Source organism: Heloderma suspectum, chromosome 1 (genome assembly GCF_057233095.1).
Source record: "Heloderma suspectum isolate Gila_16-S chromosome 1, 16-S_ref, whole genome shotgun sequence".
NCBI classification, from domain to species: domain Eukaryota; kingdom Metazoa; phylum Chordata; class Lepidosauria; order Squamata; family Helodermatidae; genus Heloderma; species Heloderma suspectum.
Genome location: NC_139458.1, coordinates 438337082 through 438359253, shown reverse-complemented (window position 1 = coordinate 438359253; position 22172 = coordinate 438337082). Strand labels below are relative to the sequence as shown.

At 48.6% G+C, this 22172-nt stretch overlaps 1 protein-coding gene across 4 annotated transcripts in view; it reads right to left on the bottom strand.

Moving 5' to 3' along the window:
• Window positions 1–474: 474 nt before the first annotated feature.
• SCARA5 (scavenger receptor class A member 5) overlaps window positions 475–22172 on the bottom strand; it is a 148334-nt gene continuing 126636 nt past the window's right edge. For 2 of the 4 annotated variants that reach the window (XM_084829531.1, XM_084829532.1), the window contains exons 7-9: window positions 14161–14208; window positions 8039–8236; window positions 478–1386 (exon numbers count right to left, since the gene is read on the bottom strand). In XM_084829531.1, the coding sequence (XP_084685657.1) occupies window positions 1250–1386; window positions 8039–8236; window positions 14161–14208 (383 nt within the window). In that variant the 3' untranslated portion in view covers window positions 478–1249. Of the gene's footprint in view, window positions 1387–8038; window positions 8237–14160; window positions 14209–22172 lie in introns of all 4 variants that reach the window. The other 2 variants (XR_014787023.1, XR_014787022.1) reach the window with 2 other exon arrangements.

Genomic DNA, 22172 nt, shown 5'->3' with positions numbered 1-22172 from the left:
CGCAGGAATCCGTGGCGGAATGGCCTCCCCCCCCCCCCGCCACCCCACAGAATCCCCCTGGGACGGAGCTTACCTGGTGGCAGATGTGGTGGCGGCAACTCCGGTGGCTCCAGCAGGTCTCCTGGCTGCAAATGGAGGCTGTTGTAGCGGCCACCATTTGCATCCTTGCTGTCAGCCATGATAGGCTACATAAGTATTTATGTAGCCTATCACGGCAAAGAGCAGGGATGCAAATGGCAGCCGCTACACCATTTGCGCCCCTGCTCTTTGCCGTGATAGGCTATGTAAATACTTACGTAGCCTATCACGGTAAAGGCAGCCACGCAAATGGCGGAGCGGAGCAGAGCCGGCCAGGGAGGGTCCCGGGTGGAGGGACGGAGCACCTCTCCCGACCGTGGATTGCCCGGCACGGAGCCAAGTAAGACTTTCGTACATAAACATCCCTTAAGAGAACAGTACAGAACTCCTTTGCTGGGCAACATGGATAATTACAGAATAACACACTTTTTTTATTATATTATGAAAAAAGCAACAACCATCAGTGCGCTAAGAAAATGGGTTATTATGCCCCTAGCTGCTCAGCAGCCCCCCGCCACGCACATCTTCACGTCCCCGGGAGCTGTAGCGCCGCTTTGGTCGCTGTATCATGCATGGCTTGCGATAATGGGGCCGCATCACCAGAGAGTCAAAGTCCATGTAATTAGAGCAATGGAAAGGCTTAAACGGCTTGCCAGCATCCCATAACTTTGGTCTACATGTGAGGAAAGAGGAATGATACAATGTGGAAAGGATGGAACCTCACCCTAGCAGGACTGCAAGGTTGGTGGGAAAATTACAGTAGACTCTACAGCAGCCTTCTCCAACCCGGTGCCCCCTCCAGAAGTGTTGCACTAGAATCATAGAATCATAGAAGAGTGGGGTTGGAAGGGGCCTACAAGACCATCGAGTCCATCCCCCTGCTCAGTGCAGGAATCCAGGTCGGAGCATCCCTGACTACAACCCACAGAGCTGGCTGTGGGATTATGGGAATTGCAATCCAACTCATCTGGAGGGTGCTTGGCTGGGGAAGGCTGCTCTGCAGCAAGCCCTGAGAGATGCAAAGGCAGAGGTGGTTGGTGGTGTTCCTCGGGGAGCCAGGAGCTGGCAGAAAGAAAGCAAGATCTCTGCTAGGATTGGCCAGCCTCTGAGGTCTCTTGGTTTCTTTTTCAACGGATCCTCAGTTCACTCTCTGGTTGCCAAATGTTCCTTGTTACTGCATCAAGCACTTCACTCCAGCATCCTCGGCATGTCCACAGTTTGTTTTCCCCCAGCTGGAAAAGCTACATTGGAACAGGCTATCCTCTGTTCCCTTGCAGGCTACGTCATCCATCCAGATACGTCCTTTCCCTAGGAGGAGAATTGAATAGGCACCGTTAGCTGCAATTCCTGCCCCCGACATTCGCACAGTACTGTCTCTTCTGTTTGGGCCTTATCACACTCACAGTGAGAACATCCCAACCTGCACAGTAATGGCATGTAGCAGTATGTTTTCAGACACTGCCCCAGAGCTGTAGAATTCCTGCTCTGGGGGGCTTACAAGCAACATGGACCAAGTCTCCGAGCAAAAGTCCAGTTCTTTTTCTGTGTGAGAGGACCTGGTCCAGACGAGAAGGCAGCAATTTTTATTTTTTATTTGCATAATGCCAAATTCAAGGTGAATTGGAGGCTCCTATTCAGGCAAACCATGGAAGAATTTCCATCTGGGAACCACATGTAGCCACCTTAAGTTCCACAATGGAAGAAAGGTGGGATATAAATGAAATAAATAAGTAAGTAAGTAAGTAAGAAAGAAAAAAAAATCTGATGCTGTAAAGAACAATATTGTTTAGGAACCTGGAATGTAAGATCAATGAATCAAGGTAAGCTGGAGGTGGTCAAACATGAGGTGGCAAGATTGAACATCGACATCTTGAGAATCAGCGAACTAAAATGGACAAGCAAGGCCGAATTTAATTCAGGTGACCGTTATATCTACTACTGTGGGCAAGAATCCCTTAGAAGAAATGGAGTAGCACTCATAGTCAACAAAAGGGTGGGAAAAGCAGTACTGGGGTACAATCTTAAAAATGATAGAATGATCTCAGTACGAATCCAAGGCAAACCATTCAACATCACAGTAATTCAAGTCTATGCCCCAACCACTGAGGCCGAAGAAGCTGAGGTTGATCGGTTCTATGAAGACCTACAACAACTTCTAGAACTAACAACAAAAATGATGTCTTCTTCATCATAGGGGATTGGAATGTTAAAGTAGGAAGTCAAGAAATCACTGGGATAACAGGCAGGCATGGCCTTGGTGTACAAAATGAAGCAGGACAAAGGCTAATAGAGTTTTGCCAAGAGAACACGCTGATCATAGCAAACACTTTTTCCCAACAGCACAAGAGATGACTCTACACATGGACATCACCAGATGGTCAATATCGAAATCAGATTGATTATGTCCTTTGCAGCCAAAGATGGAGAAGCTCTATACAGTCAGTAAAAACAAGACCTGGAGCTGACTGTGGCTCAGATCATGAGCTTCTTATTGCAAAATTTTGGCTTAAATTGAAGAACGTAGGGAAAACCACTAAACCATTCAGGTATGACCTAAATCATATCCCTTATGACTATACAGTGGAGGTGAGGAATACATTTAAGGGATTAGATCTGATAGACAGAGTGCCTGAGGAACTATGGACGGAGGTCCGTAACATTGTTCAGGGGGCAGCAACGAAATCCGTCCCAAAGAAAAAGAAATGCAAGAAAGCCAAGTGGCTGTCTGATGAGGCTTTACAAGTAGCTGAGGAAAGAAGGGAAGCGAAAAGCAAGGGAGAAAGGGGAAGATATATCCAACTGAATGCAGAGTTCCAGAGAATAGCAAGGAGAGACGTTTGGGAAAAATGAACAATGCAAAGAAATTGAGGAAAACAATAGAATGGGAAAGACTAGAGATCTCTTCAAGAAAATCGGAGATCTCAAGGGAACGTTTTGTGCAAAGACGGGCATGATAAAGGACAAAGAAGGCAGGGACCTACCAGAAGCAGATTAAGAAGAGGTGGAAAGAATATGCAGAAGAACTATACAGGAAAGATCTGAATGTCCCTGATAGCCATGATAGTGCGGTCATTGAACTGGAGCCGCACATCCTCGAGAGTGAAGTCAAGTGGGCCTTAGGAAGCATTAGTAACAACAAAGCTAGTGGAGATGATAGGATTCCAGCTGAGCTATTTAAAATCCTAAAAGATGATGCTGTTAAAGTGCTGCACTCAATATGCCAACTCATTTGGAACACTCAGCAGTGGCCACAAGACTGGAAAAGGTCAGTTTACATTCCAATTCCAAAGAAGGGCAACGCCAAAGAGTGTTCAAACTACCGTAAAATTGCGCTCATTTCACATGCCAGCAAGGTTATGTTAAAAATCCTACAAGCTAGGCTTCAGCAGCATGTGAACCGAGAACTACCGGAAGTACAAGCTGGGTTTCGAAGAGGCAGAGGAACTAGAGATCAAATGGCTTTACAAGTAGCTGAGGAAAGAAGGGAAGCGAAAAGCAAGGGAGAAAGGGGAAGATATATCCAACTGAATGCAGAGTTCCAGAGAATAGCAAGGAGAGACAAGAAGGCCTTCTTAAATGAACAATGCAAAGAAATTGAGGAAAACAATAGAATGGGAAAGACTAGAGATCTCTTCAAGAAAATCGGAGATCTCAAGGGAATGTTTTGTGCAAAGACGGGCATGATAAAGGACAAAGAAGGCAGGGACCTACCAGAAGCAGATGAGATTAAGAAGAGGTGGAAAGAATACACAGAAGAATACACATTCGCTGGATCATGGAGAAAGCAAGAGAATGCCAGAAAAACGTCTATTTCTGCTTCATTGACTATGCTAAAGCCTTTGATTGTGTGGATCAAAACAAACTGTGGCAAATTCTTAAAGAGATGGGAGTACCAGACCACCTTACCTGTCTCCTGAGAAACCTGTATGAGGGTCAAGAAGCAACAGTAAGATCAGGACATGGAACAACCAATTGGTTCAAAATTGGGAAAGGAGTACAACAAGGCTGCATATTGTCGCCCTGCTTATTTAACTTATATGCAGAGTACATCATGAGAAATGCCGGGTTGGATGAATCACAGGTTGGAATTAAGATTGCTGGGAGAATTATCAACAACCTCAGATACGCAGACGATACCACCCTAATGGCAGAAAGCGAAGAGGATCTGAAGAGCCTCTTGTTGAGGGTGAAAGTGGAGAGTGCAAAAGCTGGTTTGAAACTCAACATTAAAAAAACTAAGATCATGGCATCTGGCCCCATCACTTCCTGGCATCTAGAAGGGGAAGAAATGGAAGCAGTGACAGATTTTATTTTCTTGGGCTCCAAGATCACGGCAGACAGTGACTGTAGCCATGAAATTAAAAGACGCTTGCTCCTTGGGAGGAAAGCTATGGCAAACCTAGACAGCATAGTAAGAAGCAGAGACATCACCTTGCCGACAACAGTCCGTCTAATCAAAGCTATGGTTTTCCTAGTAGTAATGTATGGCTGTGAGAGCTAGGGATGTATGAAAGTCACTTACCTTTTGACGAAATGTGATTTGAGGTGGGGGGGAGGCGCCCCGTCCCTCCCCCTGAAATTCTGGCTGGGGGGGAGGCGCCTTGTCCCTCCCGCCGTGAATCCTGGCCGGCCGGGTCTGCAAATGGCGGCGGCTGTAGCTACCCGTTTGCGTCCCTGCAGTCAGCCGTGATAGGCTACGTAAATGTTTACGTAGCCTATTGTGGATGAGTAAAAAAAACAAAACAAAACCGCGCATAAGCAAATGGCGGCGCCCATAGGTGCCGCCATTTGCGTTCCTTATTTTGGAACATGTAGTCTACGTAAACATTTACGTACACTACGGCGAAAATAAGGGGAATGCAAATAGCGTTGCCCTTATTTTCGCCGTAGTCTACGTAAAGATTTACGTAGACTACAGCGACCAAATAAAGAACGGGAATGGCGGCTCCCTATGGGGGCCGCCATTATCCATACGTGCTTTTTTTTAAAGTCACCCGTGATAGGCTACGTGACGATTTACGTAGCCTATCACGGTTGACTTTGCAAATCTAGCCGTGATAGGCTATGTTAATCGTCACGTAGCCTATCACGGAGGCGTTTTTGTTTTTTTTTCTTTGATTGGAATGGCGGCGGCGGCAGCCGGTCAAAAGACCGGCTGCCGCTCCCACCCTGGACGAAGACCTGCCGAACCGCCGGCTGGACCCGCCGCCGGGAGGGACATTCGCCAAAGGTAAGTCCCGTCCCGGGGGGGGGGGTGCGGGGTGCGGGGGGGCAGAGAATTTCTCCCCGAAACTTGTTCAGGGGGCCGAACACGTTGGCGCTCGGCCCCCCGAAGTTTCGGGGAGAAATTCTCCGCCAACCCTAGACGGAAGCCAAGCCACAGCACAAGCTCAGGCCCTGTCACGGAGGCTCTGAAATGCCCCTTAAGGACTACTAATTCATGGCTGCTCCTTTTATGGGCTGAAAGATCTTTTCCCCCCATCAGATGCCAGTCCTTCAAATTCCCCAGCTGGAAGCCATGAGACAGGCCTCATCCTTTCCGGCATGTGAATCACGAACAATAAGCACAAGTCCGTGCTCCGGAGTCTGCTGAAGGGCCTCTCAGCAAAGTGGATAATGGAGATAAAACAACCACAGCCAGGAAAAGCTTCACATGGTTTAGCTGGGATTAAAGGGAACCAAGTGGAGATCAGAAGAAGGTTTCTGTCTAACCCACTGATTGGAGGAAGGATGTTCCGGAAGGTTTGCTTGGATCAGCCACAGGAACAAAGAACGATCTTTGGAACTAAAGCTGGACTGTGCATATTTGTTTATCCCACTGTATCTCAAAGGCCAGGGCCTGGTAGTAACCACGTGTATAAAACCCGAAAGCATTACAGGTATAAAGGGCGCAATCCTATGTACGTTTAGGCAGAAAAAATGGGAGCTGTAGGCCTTTTTCTGTCTAAATATGCACAGGATTGCGCCCTAAAGCTTGACCCCCCATAACACCCCAACCTTGGTTACAGCCTTTCTCAACCTGGTGCTCTCCAGATGTGTTGGACTAGATGTGTCCCAGCATCCCTCAGCCAGCCCTCTGATCAGTGGTTGGCGATATCCTGCTTCATCAGATGCTAGAAGTGCATGAAGGCTGATGCCACAATAAATCTTTTAAGGTGTTACAAGACTCTTGTTATTTTTGTTGCAACCGACTAACATGGTTATCCCTTGGGAAGGAATTGGGGAAAATGAAACGCAGGAACTATGTAGACATGCTGGATCACTCAAACAGCCTCCTTCGTTGTGACCCCAACAATCCCGAATCACTCCCAAGGTGATCTTGCGGGAGCTGCTGCGTGTCCGAACAGGCCAGGGCTCCTGGGCTTGGCCGAGATGCAACTGCAGAAATGCTTTTCAGAAATGTTCCTAAGTTGGCAAAGTGAACTGGCACACGTGGAGTGATCGAACGCAAGGGGAATGGATTGAGATGGATCAGAGCCACAGATACATTTGTGCAAGCTGGCCATGCAAACGTCAAAATATTTCCAGACCTACTTTCCCCGCCTCTCCCCACCCTGATCAAAAGAGGTGATAAAATGCTGGAATGGTGTTAACACAGTCGTGGTTTAGATACTACCGGGGCATCTTTTTCCTATCGCTTGGGGTGCTGCTTTCACTCAGCGGGGCTTGCCTGGGGCTTGTGGTTCCAACAGATTGCCTCTTGTGCCTCCTCTCTGCCTTCCTTTCCCAAGCAGGAATGCCTGGGTGGCCCCCTAACCACACGAGTGCACACATACAGCCCAGCCCCCAGACCGCAAAGGCGCTGCAAAGAAAACCATGACATAAAGCTAAACATTCTATGGGAGACCTTAATCAAAGGCTGGGAACACAAGTGATTCCCCCCACACACACACAAACACTCGTGCAGCTCAGTTCCCAAGCTCTTGAACATGTTCTATGCATTTCTCTTAGCCTGGGAAATATGCAAAAACTGGAGGAATATTGAGTATTGTTAAAGCAACATTCAGAACTGTGTCACTGGTTTGCAGTCTCAAAGTTCTTGTTTTTCTTAAGCAAAGCAAATCAAGCAATGCGCAAGTGCTTTAGGTATGACAAGTTTGGGGTGAAATTTCGGTTAACAACAAGCATTTATAGAGGTCTGGCTCAGAATTGTCTACTTTGAGTAGGAGTGGGTGTCCAAGGCCTCAGTCACAGAGACATCCTTCCTTTCCCCTGGAGAATGAACCGGGACATTCTGCATGCAACCCAGGAGCTCACTGAGCTCTGGCCACTTCTGGAAATGTTCAAAGCACTTTGCATACGTTACCTTTGTGTAATCTCACAACAACCTTGTCAGGTAGACCAGCATCTCTATCAGTATTGTCATTGCTATTTGGCAGGAGGCAGGGGGGCTGAGAGGGGGTGGTTTGCCTTAGGCTGCTTAGTGAGTTCATGGCAGAGGCAAGACTCAAACTTGGGATGTCTTGATTCACAGCTCAGACTTGAGTCACTACACGACACTAGAAAATAGTTGCTTAGACACAAGCAGTTTGGAGAGAGTTACAGAAAAGGGCAATCAAAATGGCCAAGGGGTTGGAACAACTCCCTCATGAGGAAAGGTTATGATGTTGGGGGGCGGGGGTTAGTTTAGAAAGAAGGCAAGCGGTGTGTGTGAATGTGGGGGGGGGCATAATAGAGGTGTAGAGAATTACGCACAGAGTGGAATTTTTTCTCCCTCATAATACGAGAACTCAGTGGGGTCATCCCATGAGGCTGAATGGTGGGAGACTCAGACAAAAGGAAGGGCTTCTTCACACAGCAGATAATTAAATAATGGAATTTGCTACCACAAGACGTAGTGATGGCCACCAATTTGGATGGCTTTAAAAGGGGGTTGGACAAATTCCTGGAGGAGAAAGCTATATTTATGTCACCTGACGTTATGCTTGATCTTCATGCCGCCTGACGTTATGCTTGTTACCTTGCCCAAATATGGCCATCCTGTAAACCTCTTCGACCCCTCGGAAGCCCAGCATCCGGCAGACCACATCGCCGTCTTTCGTGTCCCAGCCGTCATCACAAACTGTTCCCCATAGTCGGTCATGGAAAACTTCCACTCTCCCTTCATGGGGGCCGGAGCCATTCAGCAGGCGGACAATCACCTCCTCCAGGGCAGGTACTGCAGGATGGGGGTGGGAGGCAAAAAAGAAACCACAGGTGGAATGAAAACCATCAACTCCAAGAGGTGTTCCAGCCTCTCCCCACAGATCTCAAGGGTAATGTGCAGAGTCCACTTATCTCTTTTCAGAAGACAAATGGGAGAACATAGGTCAGGTCGCACCTTCAGTGGGATGGATAAGATCTTCATTGCTATAATGCAGCCTTCCCTGATCTGGAGCCCTCCAGATGTGTTGGACTTCAACTCCCATAATTCCCAAGCTAATGGCCGTGCTGGCTGAGGATGATGGAGGTTGTAGTATAATACATCTGAAACACTCCAGGTTGGGGAAGGCTGTTTTAGAAGGGCAGTCTGTGTACAAAACGTTTGGGAAACATCGCTAGGGAAGAGATACCTCTCTGTTCTTCAAAAGCAGCTGCTCTTCCTTGAAAAAGCCAAATTTGGGCCATGCAGGGATGCACAAATCACAGCCACCACTTCTTCTCAAATCAACTGGCATGCATTTCTAGATACTTCTTGAAAAAGCCAAGATTGGGGCAGAGACACACAGATCACACCCACCACTTCTTCTCAAATCGAGGAGCGTGTGTTTCTTGATCCAAACATACATTCCACAGTTTCATCCCTCAAATATTCTGCAAGAACAGGCTTTCACAGCTGGGCAACAGGCCAAATTGTTTTCAGCACAAAAACCAGGAACAAAAGACATCACTTCCTCAGGTTAAGTGGGGCCAACAACTTGGATCACATCACGCAATGGAGAAGGCAGCCCCTTTGGCCTCAGCTTCTCACGGGGTGTGTTGCAAAAGAGATGGCAGGGTCGTCTCCACTCCCCAAAGGGATACTCCCTTACGGCCCTGCCCACTGAGCCATCATCTCCCGCCACCATTGGCACTTTGAATTCTGCCTCTTGCCAAATGCTGGTGCTTGGTCGAGGACATCTTGAAGCTATTTGTTACTGTCTTGAGCAGGACACCCTGCGTGTCACTGGCTCTGGGCTTTGATCCAGACTAATATTCACAAGATTCAGCTGCTGGGTGTGGACAGATCTATTCCTGATGTTTACCTGCCAGAACAGCTCCTTTTCCCCTAGGTATGGTTAAGAGTTGCACCTGCTCCATACAACGGAGACTTCCCATAAATGAATGCTAACTGGGAACAGGGGACTAGGAGGGCAGGTGGTAGTAGAAATCGAGATTACATTTACGTTTGTTGTGTATATTTAGATGTGTCCCACTTTCAGGGAGGGAAGACAATTTTTCATGTTGTACTTAACAACCAATTGATTGATTCATGAACAAAACCAAAATCTGTTGCCAGTTAATAAGTATCCTGCCAATTGCCTGGCCCTCAAAAACTCCCTCGCTTTCCCTTCCTAGATTGTCTGCCCCAGGGCTAGTCAAGAGTGACGTATGAGAATTTTGTTTTTGTTTGCAAATCATGCCAACATGTCCCCTTCGCAATTCCAAATGTGAATCAGAGTGCTTTCCCCCCCAAGAGATGTTCCCAAATTTAAGATAGCATTCAAAAAAAGTATTTTTTAAAATGTGCACTTTGAAATGCACATTTTTTTAAAAAAAGCATTTTGACACTTTAGTCAACATGAGAAAAGTGCACACTTTTGAAACATATGCACAGAAATGCACACTATTCCAATTCGAAATGCATACTTTCCCCATTCGAACAAGCCAAAAAACAGGTCAAAAACAAAAATGAGAGTGAGCCGAAATGAGCTTCAAAATTTTTTTTGGAGAATTTCGGTGAGCTCAAAAGTCACTGGTTCTCCCAGAGTGGTGCACTGTGGCAGTTGTTAACAGATCCCTGAAGGCCTGTGCTGTGTGCGTGGATGTGTAACTCTGCCTGCCAGCCACACTGTCCTTTGCATTTCTGCCTAGGCAGTATAAAACCAAAGTCCCATGAGCCCCTGGAGTTACAGCAAGCTTAGCTTGACTACAGATGCAAAATGTTCTGCCATTTTGTATCTCAGCCTGCAAATGTGCTGTTGTGTGAAGGTTAAACGTGTGTGTGTGTTTTAATGTGCAGGTCAGCATGTACCAAATAAAGAATGGACATTTTATGTAAGCAAAACATGTGCAGATGTTGGGTGTGTCATGGCAGATGTAGGTCATACTGTGTTTTGTTTAACAAAGTGGACAGTAGAACTATTTTACATTGGGGACTGATTGCCAATTTTTCAGCAGCCAATAGGTCTAGAAGCATCTTTGCTTAAAGACACAGATAATAGCACATCTGTGCACACAGTTTCACACAGGGACAGCACATCTCACATGACAAGTGGGTTCAGACAACTGGAAGCCATGTGCTGGCCGTTAAAACTTTACATTTCAAAGGGGCAGGGTTTCTGTCTTTATATATCATCTTCCACCCTTCCTCCAAGGCGCTCAGGACAAGTCAGAATTTATTTTTATCCAATTAAAATGCAGTTTAGTTCCAATTAGAGGCCTTAAAAATGTACCAGATGCTAACCTCCCCCCATCCTGCTTGGTTAACCCTCAACCCTCAAAAAGCTAGGCTAAATAGCAACATCTTAAAATTGGGCCCAGAGCTAGAAATCTTGGTGGTGGTGGGGAGTATCTAAGAGTACACTGTGATGGTCATTGTGAGACAATGCAAAAGAGAAAAAAAATATGTTAAATTGAAGTTTAACTTAAGGTTGCAGCTAATGATTGCCAATTGCTTAGTAGGCAGTGCCTTTGCACTCACTGGCCAGAAAACTGGGAGGTAGGAACAGGTTTGCTTCTTGTTGCATGATTGGATTGGAGAATATTACCTGCAGAAAAATTTCATTAGTGCATTTTTAGAGCTTTGCAGTGCTGCTGGCTTTTACCCATTTTTTTCCTGTTTTAAACATAAGGTTTTTATATTATGTTGCATTATGTTATTGAATTTTATGGTTTTAAGTTTTGTTTCATGAACTGCCCAGAGAGCTTTGGCTATTGCGCAGTACAGAAATGCAATCAATCCATCAGTCAGTCAATCAACTTTCATTATCTCTCTGTTCACCCAAAGAACTAGGAACTTGCTACTTTTCTTAAGGCAAAGAGAAGCCTGGAGTATCCTTGAGCCCTCTCCTCCCCAATCTCCAACTGCACAGACAGAAGAAACCAAGGTAACAATGCTAGTACAAGAGCTCATGTAATAAATGAGAAACAGCCATGCGTGAGGCCATCATAGAACGTCTTGACTAATAGGTGGAAAAGCTGTTCAGAATCATATTCCTGTCTGCTTAAACCCTTCTAAAACACATGGACACGGTCACATTTCGAAACAAGAATCCGGCCTGGGTGGCCCATTGAGTTGGCCATGATAGGGCTTTTGCCCAAATTGACTTTTTCAGATCTCAAGTTCTTTCCACCCCAACTTTGAAAAGTTTTGGGAATGCTAGTAGATTCTTATGAAAAAAAGAACTGAAACAAAAATCTCACCCAACTGCACTTGCCAAATTCAAGAGGTACCTATCACGGAGAGGGCCATGTTGTACCTGACCTGTAGCAGAGAAAGATGAGGAACCTGCCCCCCCCCAGACTTGGCAACCCTAATTCAGCAGCACAAACATGGTTGAATACCCAGGGATTCAAAGCCAGACTTTTCAGAACGGAGCGCTCAAAGTCCGGGGCCTGGATGGGCACATCTGTCAGTCTCGGTTTCTTCAATGTTCAGATTTTTTAAAACTCTCACGTCCTTTCCATCCCGAATATGAAGAAATGTGCAAATGCTGATATATTCTTATCAAAACCGAACTGAAATGAAATGGTCACCCACCCCTAGTCCATGAAATGACTGGTGGTGGTGGGGGGGGGTGCGCGCGCGCCTCTGCATGGAACCTTCCTCGTTTTCAGGGCATCTGGGCAATATTTATCATGCCAGCCACAAAGGACCCCTCATCTTGGCCAGGGCCCCCAGTGCTCCTGGAAAGCGAACGTGAGCCTTCTCGATGCTGGGGGGCTTGTGGCACTGCACTCCCCCCTTGGCCGTTTTGCCGGGATCATCCCCCTGAAATGAGTCTGTCTGTAGCACAAGGTGCTGCTAATCTCCCACCCCCCACCAAGAGATCCCCAGGGCCTTTGTTCCTTTCCCGTATTTGTTTTGATTGAGCCTATTACCTCTCCAAAACTTCACCAAAAGGAAAAAAATACAAGGAAAAGAAATAAACATGATTGCTTAGGAAAACAAGCCCTCAAGTCACTGCAGCTGCACAAAGATATCATCGGGTCGGATAATTGGGACCATGTGTCCATTCGGGAAGTAGAAGATTTATACCCTAGCAGAGAAAGGATTGCTCTCTGAATCCCCCAGAAGAAAGGAGCCCATTTTTCATTCCATCCAGGCCTAGAGAACGGACATGCTCCGGAATGTTGGGCTCCAGAATTCCTCAGCTACGTATAGAGCGCGTATGCATTTCCTTGTTGGGAACTGCACCGCCTGGGGGGCTCTGCTGACCTGTCAGAAGGAAACAGACCCAGGCCCAGAAATGAGGTGCTGCTGTGGCTGTGTTCAGCCATGCTGGGACCCGAAAGGGCCTCCCCCAGGAAGAGCATGGAGGAAAACCGGGCAAAAGAAAGGGGCAGGAGGCTGTGGCTCCTGGGAAACCCGGTACCAGCCCAGTCACTACGGACATCGACTCCAGTGTGGCCCCTACTTCCCCCATCACTGCTTTGGCAGCAACTCCAGCCGTGAGGTGGCCTGGACAGCAACAGCCCCCGTCCAGAACTGCTCTAGTGCAGAGGGAGGCCCTTCCTCGAGTGTAAACAGGGCCTGATATCTCAGGCACGGGGACCCTCCCACTCACAGGCTTGAACTAGCCCATGGAGGTTTTCTGTCTGGCCCACGGAGACTTGGGCTCCCTCCGCAGGCCCACCCACTCCCTTCCCCAAGCCCCTCCCCCTGGCCTGGAGGCTACCGGGGGCATGGGGAGGAGGCAGGCAGAAGACTCTCCTTGTTATCTCCGATCACAGATCAGAGACAACAAGGGGATTCCCTGAAGGGAGTGGCAGCTGTGCTCTCAGCCGGTGCTTCCAGGAACTCCGCCCATGGAGAGCTGGGCAATGTGGGGGGCATCCAGCCCCTCACCCAAGCAAAGTTCTCCACCCCTGCCATATCCCAACACCTCGGCAAGCAGCAGCGGCAGCAGAGGCGTGTCCACGTCAGGCCACACCAGCAAAAGGGAGGGGGCACTCCGGGTGCCCAAGAGCTACCGCCAGATCCGTGTTTCGCCCTCTGAGGTGCAAGGCGAGGCCTTCCAGGCAGACAATCACATTCACGGATTGGCGTTACAGCATTAAGCACCACAAATCTCTTGTTGCAGTGCCAAAGCACTGGTTCATTGTGACACACACATATTTGATGGATATTGTGCTGCGGCATGGGACTGGTGGTCTTTATGATGAGGAAGCACTGATCGCTCATGTACACAGGGCCAACATTTAAAGAGGCGAAGAGTAAACACATCTTCCCAGTGCCAGCAACCACCACCACAACTGTATTTCAGATCACGTGATGCTTCTTCAGGAGCCCATGCCATTGGCCAAGTCACCGGTCCCACCACTGAATGGCTAGGAAGGATATATGCATGCTAAGAACACAAATTCTCCTCCTCCTCTTCTTCTTGACTATTTGAGCCACATGAAGAACACTGCTATAGTTATTAAGCTGGACCTGTGCCACAGGTTGCTCTCCTCTTCTGTGTTCCGTGCACTAAACATAAAAGCTGTGCAGTTCAACAGGGCTCATGTGCCTTTAATAGCAGCCGCACAGGCAGAAATTCAACAGCCGTAGTTTGCCTATCGCAGGTGCGAAAGCCGTGCTTTCTGAATGCCTTCTTCTCATGTAGCAAGTTAAAGGCAGAGGGACCCTGCAAAAGCAAAGGCAGCAATCCACCAAGGAGAATCAAAATTAAGTTTTACCTGTTTCTCCACCTCTGTCTCCTTTCTCCCCTTTCTCTCCCTTTGAGCCTGAAAACAGAAAAAGAGGGAAAGTGATATTGGGGCGGGAGTGGCAGGATGGAATAAAACTGTCACAAATCAAACTGGTAAGGGTGAGAGATAACAATGTTGTGTTTTGCTCAGAAATTCAAGCCAGAATGCGGGGGGGGGGGGGGGGCAGAATGCAGGAGCATGTGAACTTCACAAGCTCTTTCCTGCCTGTGGATGCCAAATCGATATAAGCAGATGCTTCTTTTTGTTTCTCTGTCTCGAATGCTTCATCTCAGCTAAAGCCCAATTCTTGAATAATACAAGTGTTGCGTATTTAATCCTGGGCAGGGCTGTCTAAGGCATTTTGGTGCCTGAGGAAGGGAATGCCAGCGAACGGCAAAGGCTCCACTGCCAGCGAAAGGACACAATGCGGCAGGAAGTGCTCTTGTGTCGCTCCATTCATGTCAATGGGGCTTGTGCAGAAGAAGCGCCCACTGGGCTGTACCCTGTGGGTCAGAGATCTGCCAGTCTCCCACCCTGCTGCTCCTAATCCAGTCTTGAAGATAAATCCACAAAAGTTACTAGTCCATATGCTAAGGCGCTTGCCCCCATATGCCTACATTCAGCATTTATGGCCTAAGAGGGACAAAAGAAGAGGAAGAACAAACTGTTGTCAAGCTTCCCCTCCCAGTACAACTCTTACCTATATGGGCAACCACATAACCAGCTATTTACATGCACGCCTTAATGGCATCCCAAATCCATCCCTTCATCTCAGTTCAAGGTTGAGCTGCCTTTGATCCAAGGATTAGATGGGGAAGTTGTTTAACTTGAAAACAATTACTTAGGATTGTTGGTTAAGATTTGTGATGCCACCAAATTTCATAATTAGCTCATTGGTCAACACTTGTGCGTTCAGAATGCTCACCTCTGTAGCGAGCCTGGATCGATGTATGATGAATTTGCTTTGAAGCTTAGAATTGCTTGTGGGCTTCAGAGCATGCGCAGTCAGCATCTAAACTATGGCATTTCTGCACATGTACCGAGTCAATCCTTTTCTTTCAGGAGGAAAGATGATATCACTTAAGGGCACAACAGGATATGCTGGGAGTTGTAGGCCTTCTTTTCTGTCTAAACATGCATAGGATTGTGCCTTTAACCCTCTGGGGGAAATGCTGGCATTTGAACTCATTCCACAAACCAATCATGTCCGAAGAAACAGCCATGTAGGTTGTATACACCTCCATATACCAACCTATGTAATTGTCCTCAATATGCCAATTAGTAACAGCAAGTCAACATTACCTTGAAAAAACCAATCAGGAAGGGGTACATAACATGGTGACATATAACGCATTGTGCGATTCCAAACTACAGTTCCCATAAGGCAGTTTTGCATGTGTAAAAACTCATATACACAGAATGAGATCTTGAATTAAAGGAGAAATCTCATCTTAGATTACACAGATGCATTTGTTACTTTTCAAGAAAGTAAAGAATTAATTTGGAGTAAGCTTGCCCAACACTAGTTAAAACTAATTGATGGGTATGAATGAGCAAGAATGCATTTCACCTGCTCTGAAAGCAATCTGTATTGGTTACCAGCTTGTTTCTAGGACCAAGTCAAGGTGCTGGCTTTGACCCTTAAATCCCTGCACAGTTTGGGCCCCAAATATCTAAACATGTTCCTTCACCCATTAATTAGTTCCATGAAGGACAAACACAACAGTGATATGACAAGGTGAGATATAAGTATAGTAAGCTCTCCACTTGTACTTCCTAATACATATGTTCACATGCTACTGATGTTCATCACTCAACAGTAGGGATGGACCAATTAGTTATTTTTGCTTTCTCCTGCATTCAGTTAAAAGAACTAAAAAACCTTTCCATTCCATATATGAAGAAATCTGCAAATTTTGGTTCATTCTTATCAAAAATGAATCGAAACTAAATTCAGCAATCCTGCCTGAAACCCCGGAGAGCCCCTGCCGGTCAGCGTCCACAGTTCTAGATGGACTGTTGGTTTGACGCAGTATAAGGCAGTTTCCAATGCTCCTGAGAGCCAAGCACTCAAAGCCCGGGCCGGTTTGGGCAGATCTGTCAGTGTCAGTTCCTCTCACATTCATTTCGTTTAAAGTATCTAAAGTTCTTTCTGCCCCCATCAGCTGAGCAGATAATACTCGGCCGGACAGAATCATAGAATAGCGGGGCTGGAAGGGGCCTATAAGGCCATCGATCCCAACCCCCCGCTCAATGCAGGAATCCAAGTTGGAGCATCCCTGGCAGGTGGGTAGCCTGGTGGCCTGCGGCAGTGTCCGGTGGCTTTCCAGCAGAGGGCATTCGCACACTCAGCTGAGAGTCACTGGGTGAGAAGTAGTCATCAAGCTATGTGGCATCAAGTGTGATATACCCGCTTGTGCGAATCTCAGACTGACCGCCGTTCACCTCTCTTCATCAGAACGCTGCCTTTACTGACTGTTAAGATATTGCGCTCCATCTCTGAATGATGGGTGCTACGGAATGAACCCAAAGCAGTCTTCTTGCTCCTAACTCTTTATATCTCTATCTCTATCTTTCTTGTGTGCAGCTTTTGGGGTATAATCAATTGTGGGGCCCTTTATTTACGTCCTCCCATCCAGAAGGCCCCTCTGCCCCTAGACCAAATTCCTGGCTTCTGTTTCCTGTTGGCTCCATGCCCGGCATCTGTGAGCTGGCGTCGCGCTGCGCCTCTCACCATTTGCGTCTCGTTAGGCGCCCCCCCCAACCCTCCCCCCCCCAGCCTCCTGCATTGCTGCGTTTTGATCCTCCGGCAGCTTGTCTGAATAGTTTAGTGGGATGGGAAGCAGCTCAGGTCTGGCGACTGTCTCTACCCTCTTCCAATAGATACAGGGATAATGTGTGTGCGCGTGTGTGTGTGCGCGCGCACGCGCGCATGCATGTGTGCTTCTCCATAGCTGGGTCCATTCTAGAGCCTGCCCTGTCCAGAGAGGTGATAGCAAAGAGGGCTTTCTGTCTGGAGGTGACTAAATGAGGCCCATCGTCTTGCGAAAGTCAGGAAGGGCACTATTCAGATCTGATGCTCCTAAGGAAAATTGACCCCCCACACACACACACATTGGCCCCAAAGTGTCACCTGTAGAGAACTTATTCATGCGTGACTGAGTCTGCCGTGGTGTCCTCACACCTTCACAACCTTGCAGCCAGACCACCGTAATACCTTATCTGTGCCCCCCCTCCCCGGTTTTGCCTTTCCAGAGGGCTGTTGTTGTCGCTGTTGTTCAGTCGTTCAGTCGTGTCCGACTCTTTGTGACCCCATGGACCACAGCACGCCAGGGAGCAGGGTGGTGGGTAGGGATGTCAGAGAATTTCTTCACGAACCTCCGGGAGGCCGAATGCCAATGCATTCAGCCCCCCGAAATTGGTGGAGAAACGGTCTGCCCCCCCCCCGGGATGGGACTTACCTCGTGTGAATGTCCCTTGCGGCGGCGGGTCCCGGCAGCGGTTCGGCGGCGGTGGCGGCCGGTCTTCCAACCGGCTGCCGCCGCCGCCATTTCCAAGTAAAAAAAAAAACGTGATAGGCTACGTAAAGGTTTACGTAGCCTATCAGGGCTAAATTTTCAAAAAACACCGTGATAGGCTACGTAAATCTTTACGTAGCCTATCATGGTGTTTTTTGAAAATCTAGCCGTGATAGGCTACGTAAATCTTTACGTAGCCTATCACGTTGCGTTTTTTTTTAACTTCTTCCCGGCAGAAGAACTTTCGCGGCCGGAGAGGCGGGGTGCTCCCCCCCAGCCAGAACTTCAGCGGGGAGGGACAGGGCGCCTCCCCCCCCCCCCGCGAAGCAAGCTGCGGGACCAGGTAAGGGAATTTCATCCATCCCTAGTGGTGGGGGCTTTGTTACAGCAGTGTTCCTGCATTCATGCAGGCTCCATCCATGCTGATCCAGGGCTGGTTTAAACTTCTAAAGGCCAAATGGATTTGGCCCTGTGTCCTTTAGAGACCGTTTCACCACCTGGGTCCCAGTCTGGTCTCTCAGAGCAATCGAGAACGCCCTTCACGATACTCCCCGTGTGCCAAGGATTACTACGGGAGCCAGAGTCTGGGGGAGGCGTCACTGGGTGCATGCTGAGGTCCAAGTCCTGCAGGGGTCCCACAGACCACTCCCCAGAGCCTCCTGCGCATCCTTCCTGGATCCATACCCTGCCCTCCCCGTGCAGGCCAGCAACAGCAAGCGTGAGGAGAGGGAGCCGCTGCAGCCTGCCCTGTGCGTGGGCTGTCCCTCTGGTCAGGCACGCAGGTTGGGAGCAGGAAAGCGAGGGAACAGTGCCGCCTGGGTGGGGGGGCACCCTGAGGGCACATGGCCTGAGGGTCCCCCAGAACCTGAGCCAGCACGGACCACTACCTAGGTGCACAGCGAGTGATTATTAGACAAACCACCCCACTGGCAGCATCTCTCTCGGAGCGCTTGCCTGCATGCATCCTTTGTACGTCTCCTCCTTGGGGACCGAGGTAAACAGGTAACAACAAAGTCCACAAAAATGTGGGTGGCTGCCATTCAAATACAGTCTGTTAGGGTGCCCCGAGTCCTAGTCTTCTGTATTTATACGTTTCACTTGGCAGCTCAGTAGCATTTTATATTTGAATGCATTTTGCGATTGGTGGTGTAAATAATTTCTGCGTGGCGGCCCCATCACTGCTCCCTCACTATGCAAAGTCCCTGGGTAATAATCTTATCAGCCTTCCCCAAGCTGACACTCTCCAGATGCGCTGGACTGCAACTCCCATCATTCCCAGCCAGCATGGGCTTCCGGCCTGTAAGGAGCACTGCCGAGAAACTCTGAAGTTGTATGAGAAGTACGCTTAAGGATGCTAAATATGAACAAACAAATGAGTGAAACCCCAGGAAATTAAAAATGTATCACGAATCATTTTGAAATTTGGGGTGAGCACCCTTGGATATGAGGCCATCCTCTTGTTCAAGGCCCCGACCCCCTCGTGTGCCCAGCATCGCATCCTTAAGCCTGGGAAACGCTCGGTGGCCAAGGCGGTTGGATTCCCTTGTTCCTCTCAAAGTTGATCTTGGCCTCTTCGTGTTCCCCGTCTCTGTTTGCATTGGCACCAGGGCCGGCAGCCTGCTGGGTTCTTTTACTTCCAAAAAGTTTTATCTCCCTTTCCATCCCCTGAAGACAGATTAGACTGGGAACAGACAGAATACGCTTCTTTCCAACATGTTTGGCACATGCCAACAGCAATTTAGGAGGATGCATCTTCCAAAGCGACTGCTTTTTTTAAATCAGTGCTAACTGTGTAAAACACTGTGCGGCGATTATCTAATTCACACTTGCAGGATGTGAGCTAATTCACTAATATTCCCATTTTGCAGGCAGGGAAGTGAAACCAGGATAACAAATTCACCCTCATTACTCAGAGATGTTCATGGCTAAGCCTAGGTCAGATCTATACCCTGATCTTGCCCTGAGTCCCCAAGGAACAACACTGTGGGTTGGATCTGGAGGTAGTTTAGGCAGGGATGGACGAAAGTCACTTACCTGGTCCCGCAGCTTGCGTCACGGTGGGGGGGAGGCGCTCCGTCCCTCCCCCTGAAATTCTGGCCGGGGGGGAGCGCCCCACCTCTCCGGCCGCGAACGTTCTTCTCCTGCTGGGATGCAAATGGCGGCGGCCGTAGCCGCCACCATTTGCATCCCTGGCCTGCAGTCAGCCGTGATAGGCTACATAAATCTTTACGTAGCCTATCACGGCTGACTTTGGGGGGGAAAAAAAAGCGCGTACGCAAATGGCGGCGCCCATGGGCGCTGCCATTTGCGTTCCTTATTTTGGCCCAGGTAGTCTACGTAAATATTTACGTAGACTACCCAGGCCAAAATAAGGAACGCAAATGCGCCATTTGCGTACGCACTTTCCCCCCCCCCCAAAGTCAGCCGTGATAGGCTACGTAAAGATTTACGTAGCCTATCACAGTGTTTTTTGAAAATCTAGCCGTGATAGGCTACATAAATCTTTACGTAGCCTATCACGTTTGTTGTTTGTTTTGTTTTTTTACTTGGAAATGGCGGCGGCGGCAGCCAGTCGGAAGACTGGCCACCGCCGCCGCCGGAAGCCGCCGCCACCAGGGACATTCGCCAAAGGTAAGTCCCATCCCGGGGGGGTGGGGGTGGCGGGGGGCGTTTCTCCACCAATTTTGGGGGGCCAAATGCGTTGGAGAAATTCTCCGACTTCCCTAGTCATGCTTACAGCTGCAGACCCACTGATGTCATTGGGACTTCAGTTAGTCCTGATTAAGTTGTCCCATTGATTTCAATAGGCCTGCTCTACAGATCCAACTCCAAGTCATCCAGAAGTGTCATTTCCAGACAGATTTTGGGGTCGTGGGTAACTGGAAGAGCTGTCCTTGCTGCCAGTAAGCCCCCATTCGGCCTACACTTTGTCCTCTCCTGAAAAATGGCCAAATCCCCCCCCCCCATTTTAAGCACCATGACTGTTGGTCACAGATAGGGACGTATGAAACTTGACCTTCTGTCTGTGGCTGTTTCTTCCTTTCCACCTGTTCAAGGTGCCACTTCCTTCCCCCCTTCCATTTGGACCACTCATACATCAGACTTGACTTAACTATGCAGCAGGGTTCACAAATTAGCCCCCACCCCATCCACCCCACCCCCTGATGGAACTGCTAACATTCCCAAACCTGCTGCCTGTTGGGGACACATCTGCAACAATACATGTGTGCTTTTCAGTTCAGGAGTAGGCAATCCCGAGGGCCATAGCTCAGTCGGTGGGCATACAAGTGAGACCTGCGACAAAATGTTGCAGCATATCACCACCTTCTAACAGGAGTGTTCCTGCTCAACATTCCAGCCAGCCATGCCCTCCTCCAGGAAACTCCATTACATCCCCCCCCCCCTTTTCTGTTTTTCTTTTCCAACTGACACTCGGCATTCCATGTCTGGGTATGCTCAGAGCTCATTGGGCTGTGCTTGGGTATATGTGTGTAAGCCCTTTTGTTTTTTTAAAAAAGTGGGGAGGGTTTGGTACTTCTGCATACTTTGTGGTTTCCTCAAGCATGTTGAAACCTCCCTCTAGTTTCACAGAGGCCCTGTTTTGGCTCCATCTCTGTTGGCGTGCACCACCTGAGTTTACTACAAGAGGGAGTGATGCTTTGCATGCAGAAGGTCCCAGAAAGTGATCAGATAACAGGAGATGGGGGGCGGGGAAACTGCCTCTGCCTGGAGAGCCACTCAGGGTAGACAGTGCTGGACTAGATGGGCCAATGATCTGCACCAGGGTCTGTTGGCTTCCTAGGTTCTTTCCTTTGGTCATGCATTTTCTTGGCAGTGCTTCCATCAGGGGTCCTGCAAGTCTCTTTATTAGTACTATCCAGATGTCACTCTGAGCGAAAGGGAAACAAACCTCTACCTTGCCCTCTCTCGGGGGGACTGGGCGGGCAGAAAGAAAAGAAAAAGGTAAAGGTGTCCCCAACCAGTCGTGTCCGAATCTAGGGTGTGGTGCTCATCTCCATTTCTAAGCCAAAGAGCCAGCGCTGTCCGAAGACACTTCCATGGTCATGTGGCCGGCATGACTGAACACCGAGGTGCACGGAACGCTGTTACCTTTCCCGCCGAGGCGGTACCTATTGCAATTTCTTGCTTTCAAACTGCTAGGTTGGCAGAAGCTGGGACTAAAGAAGGGAGCTCACTCTGTCACGCAGTACTCGGGTCTCGAACTGCTGACCTGCCGACCTCCAGGTCTGAAATTCAGCGTCTTAACCACTAAGCCACCGCGGCTGGGGAGTTAAAAACATATCAGGAGTCAAATAATGGGGGCATCTTGAGAGGCCAGTGGGATGAGTAGAAACAGAGCAGATGCCTGAAGGGCTGGATTTAACTACATAAATATTCCTGGAATCGCAGCTTAGTTTTGCAAAATGGCCCCCAAAAAGGGGAGCAGTCAGCTCCACACCATGGAGCAGCGGCCCCCCATGG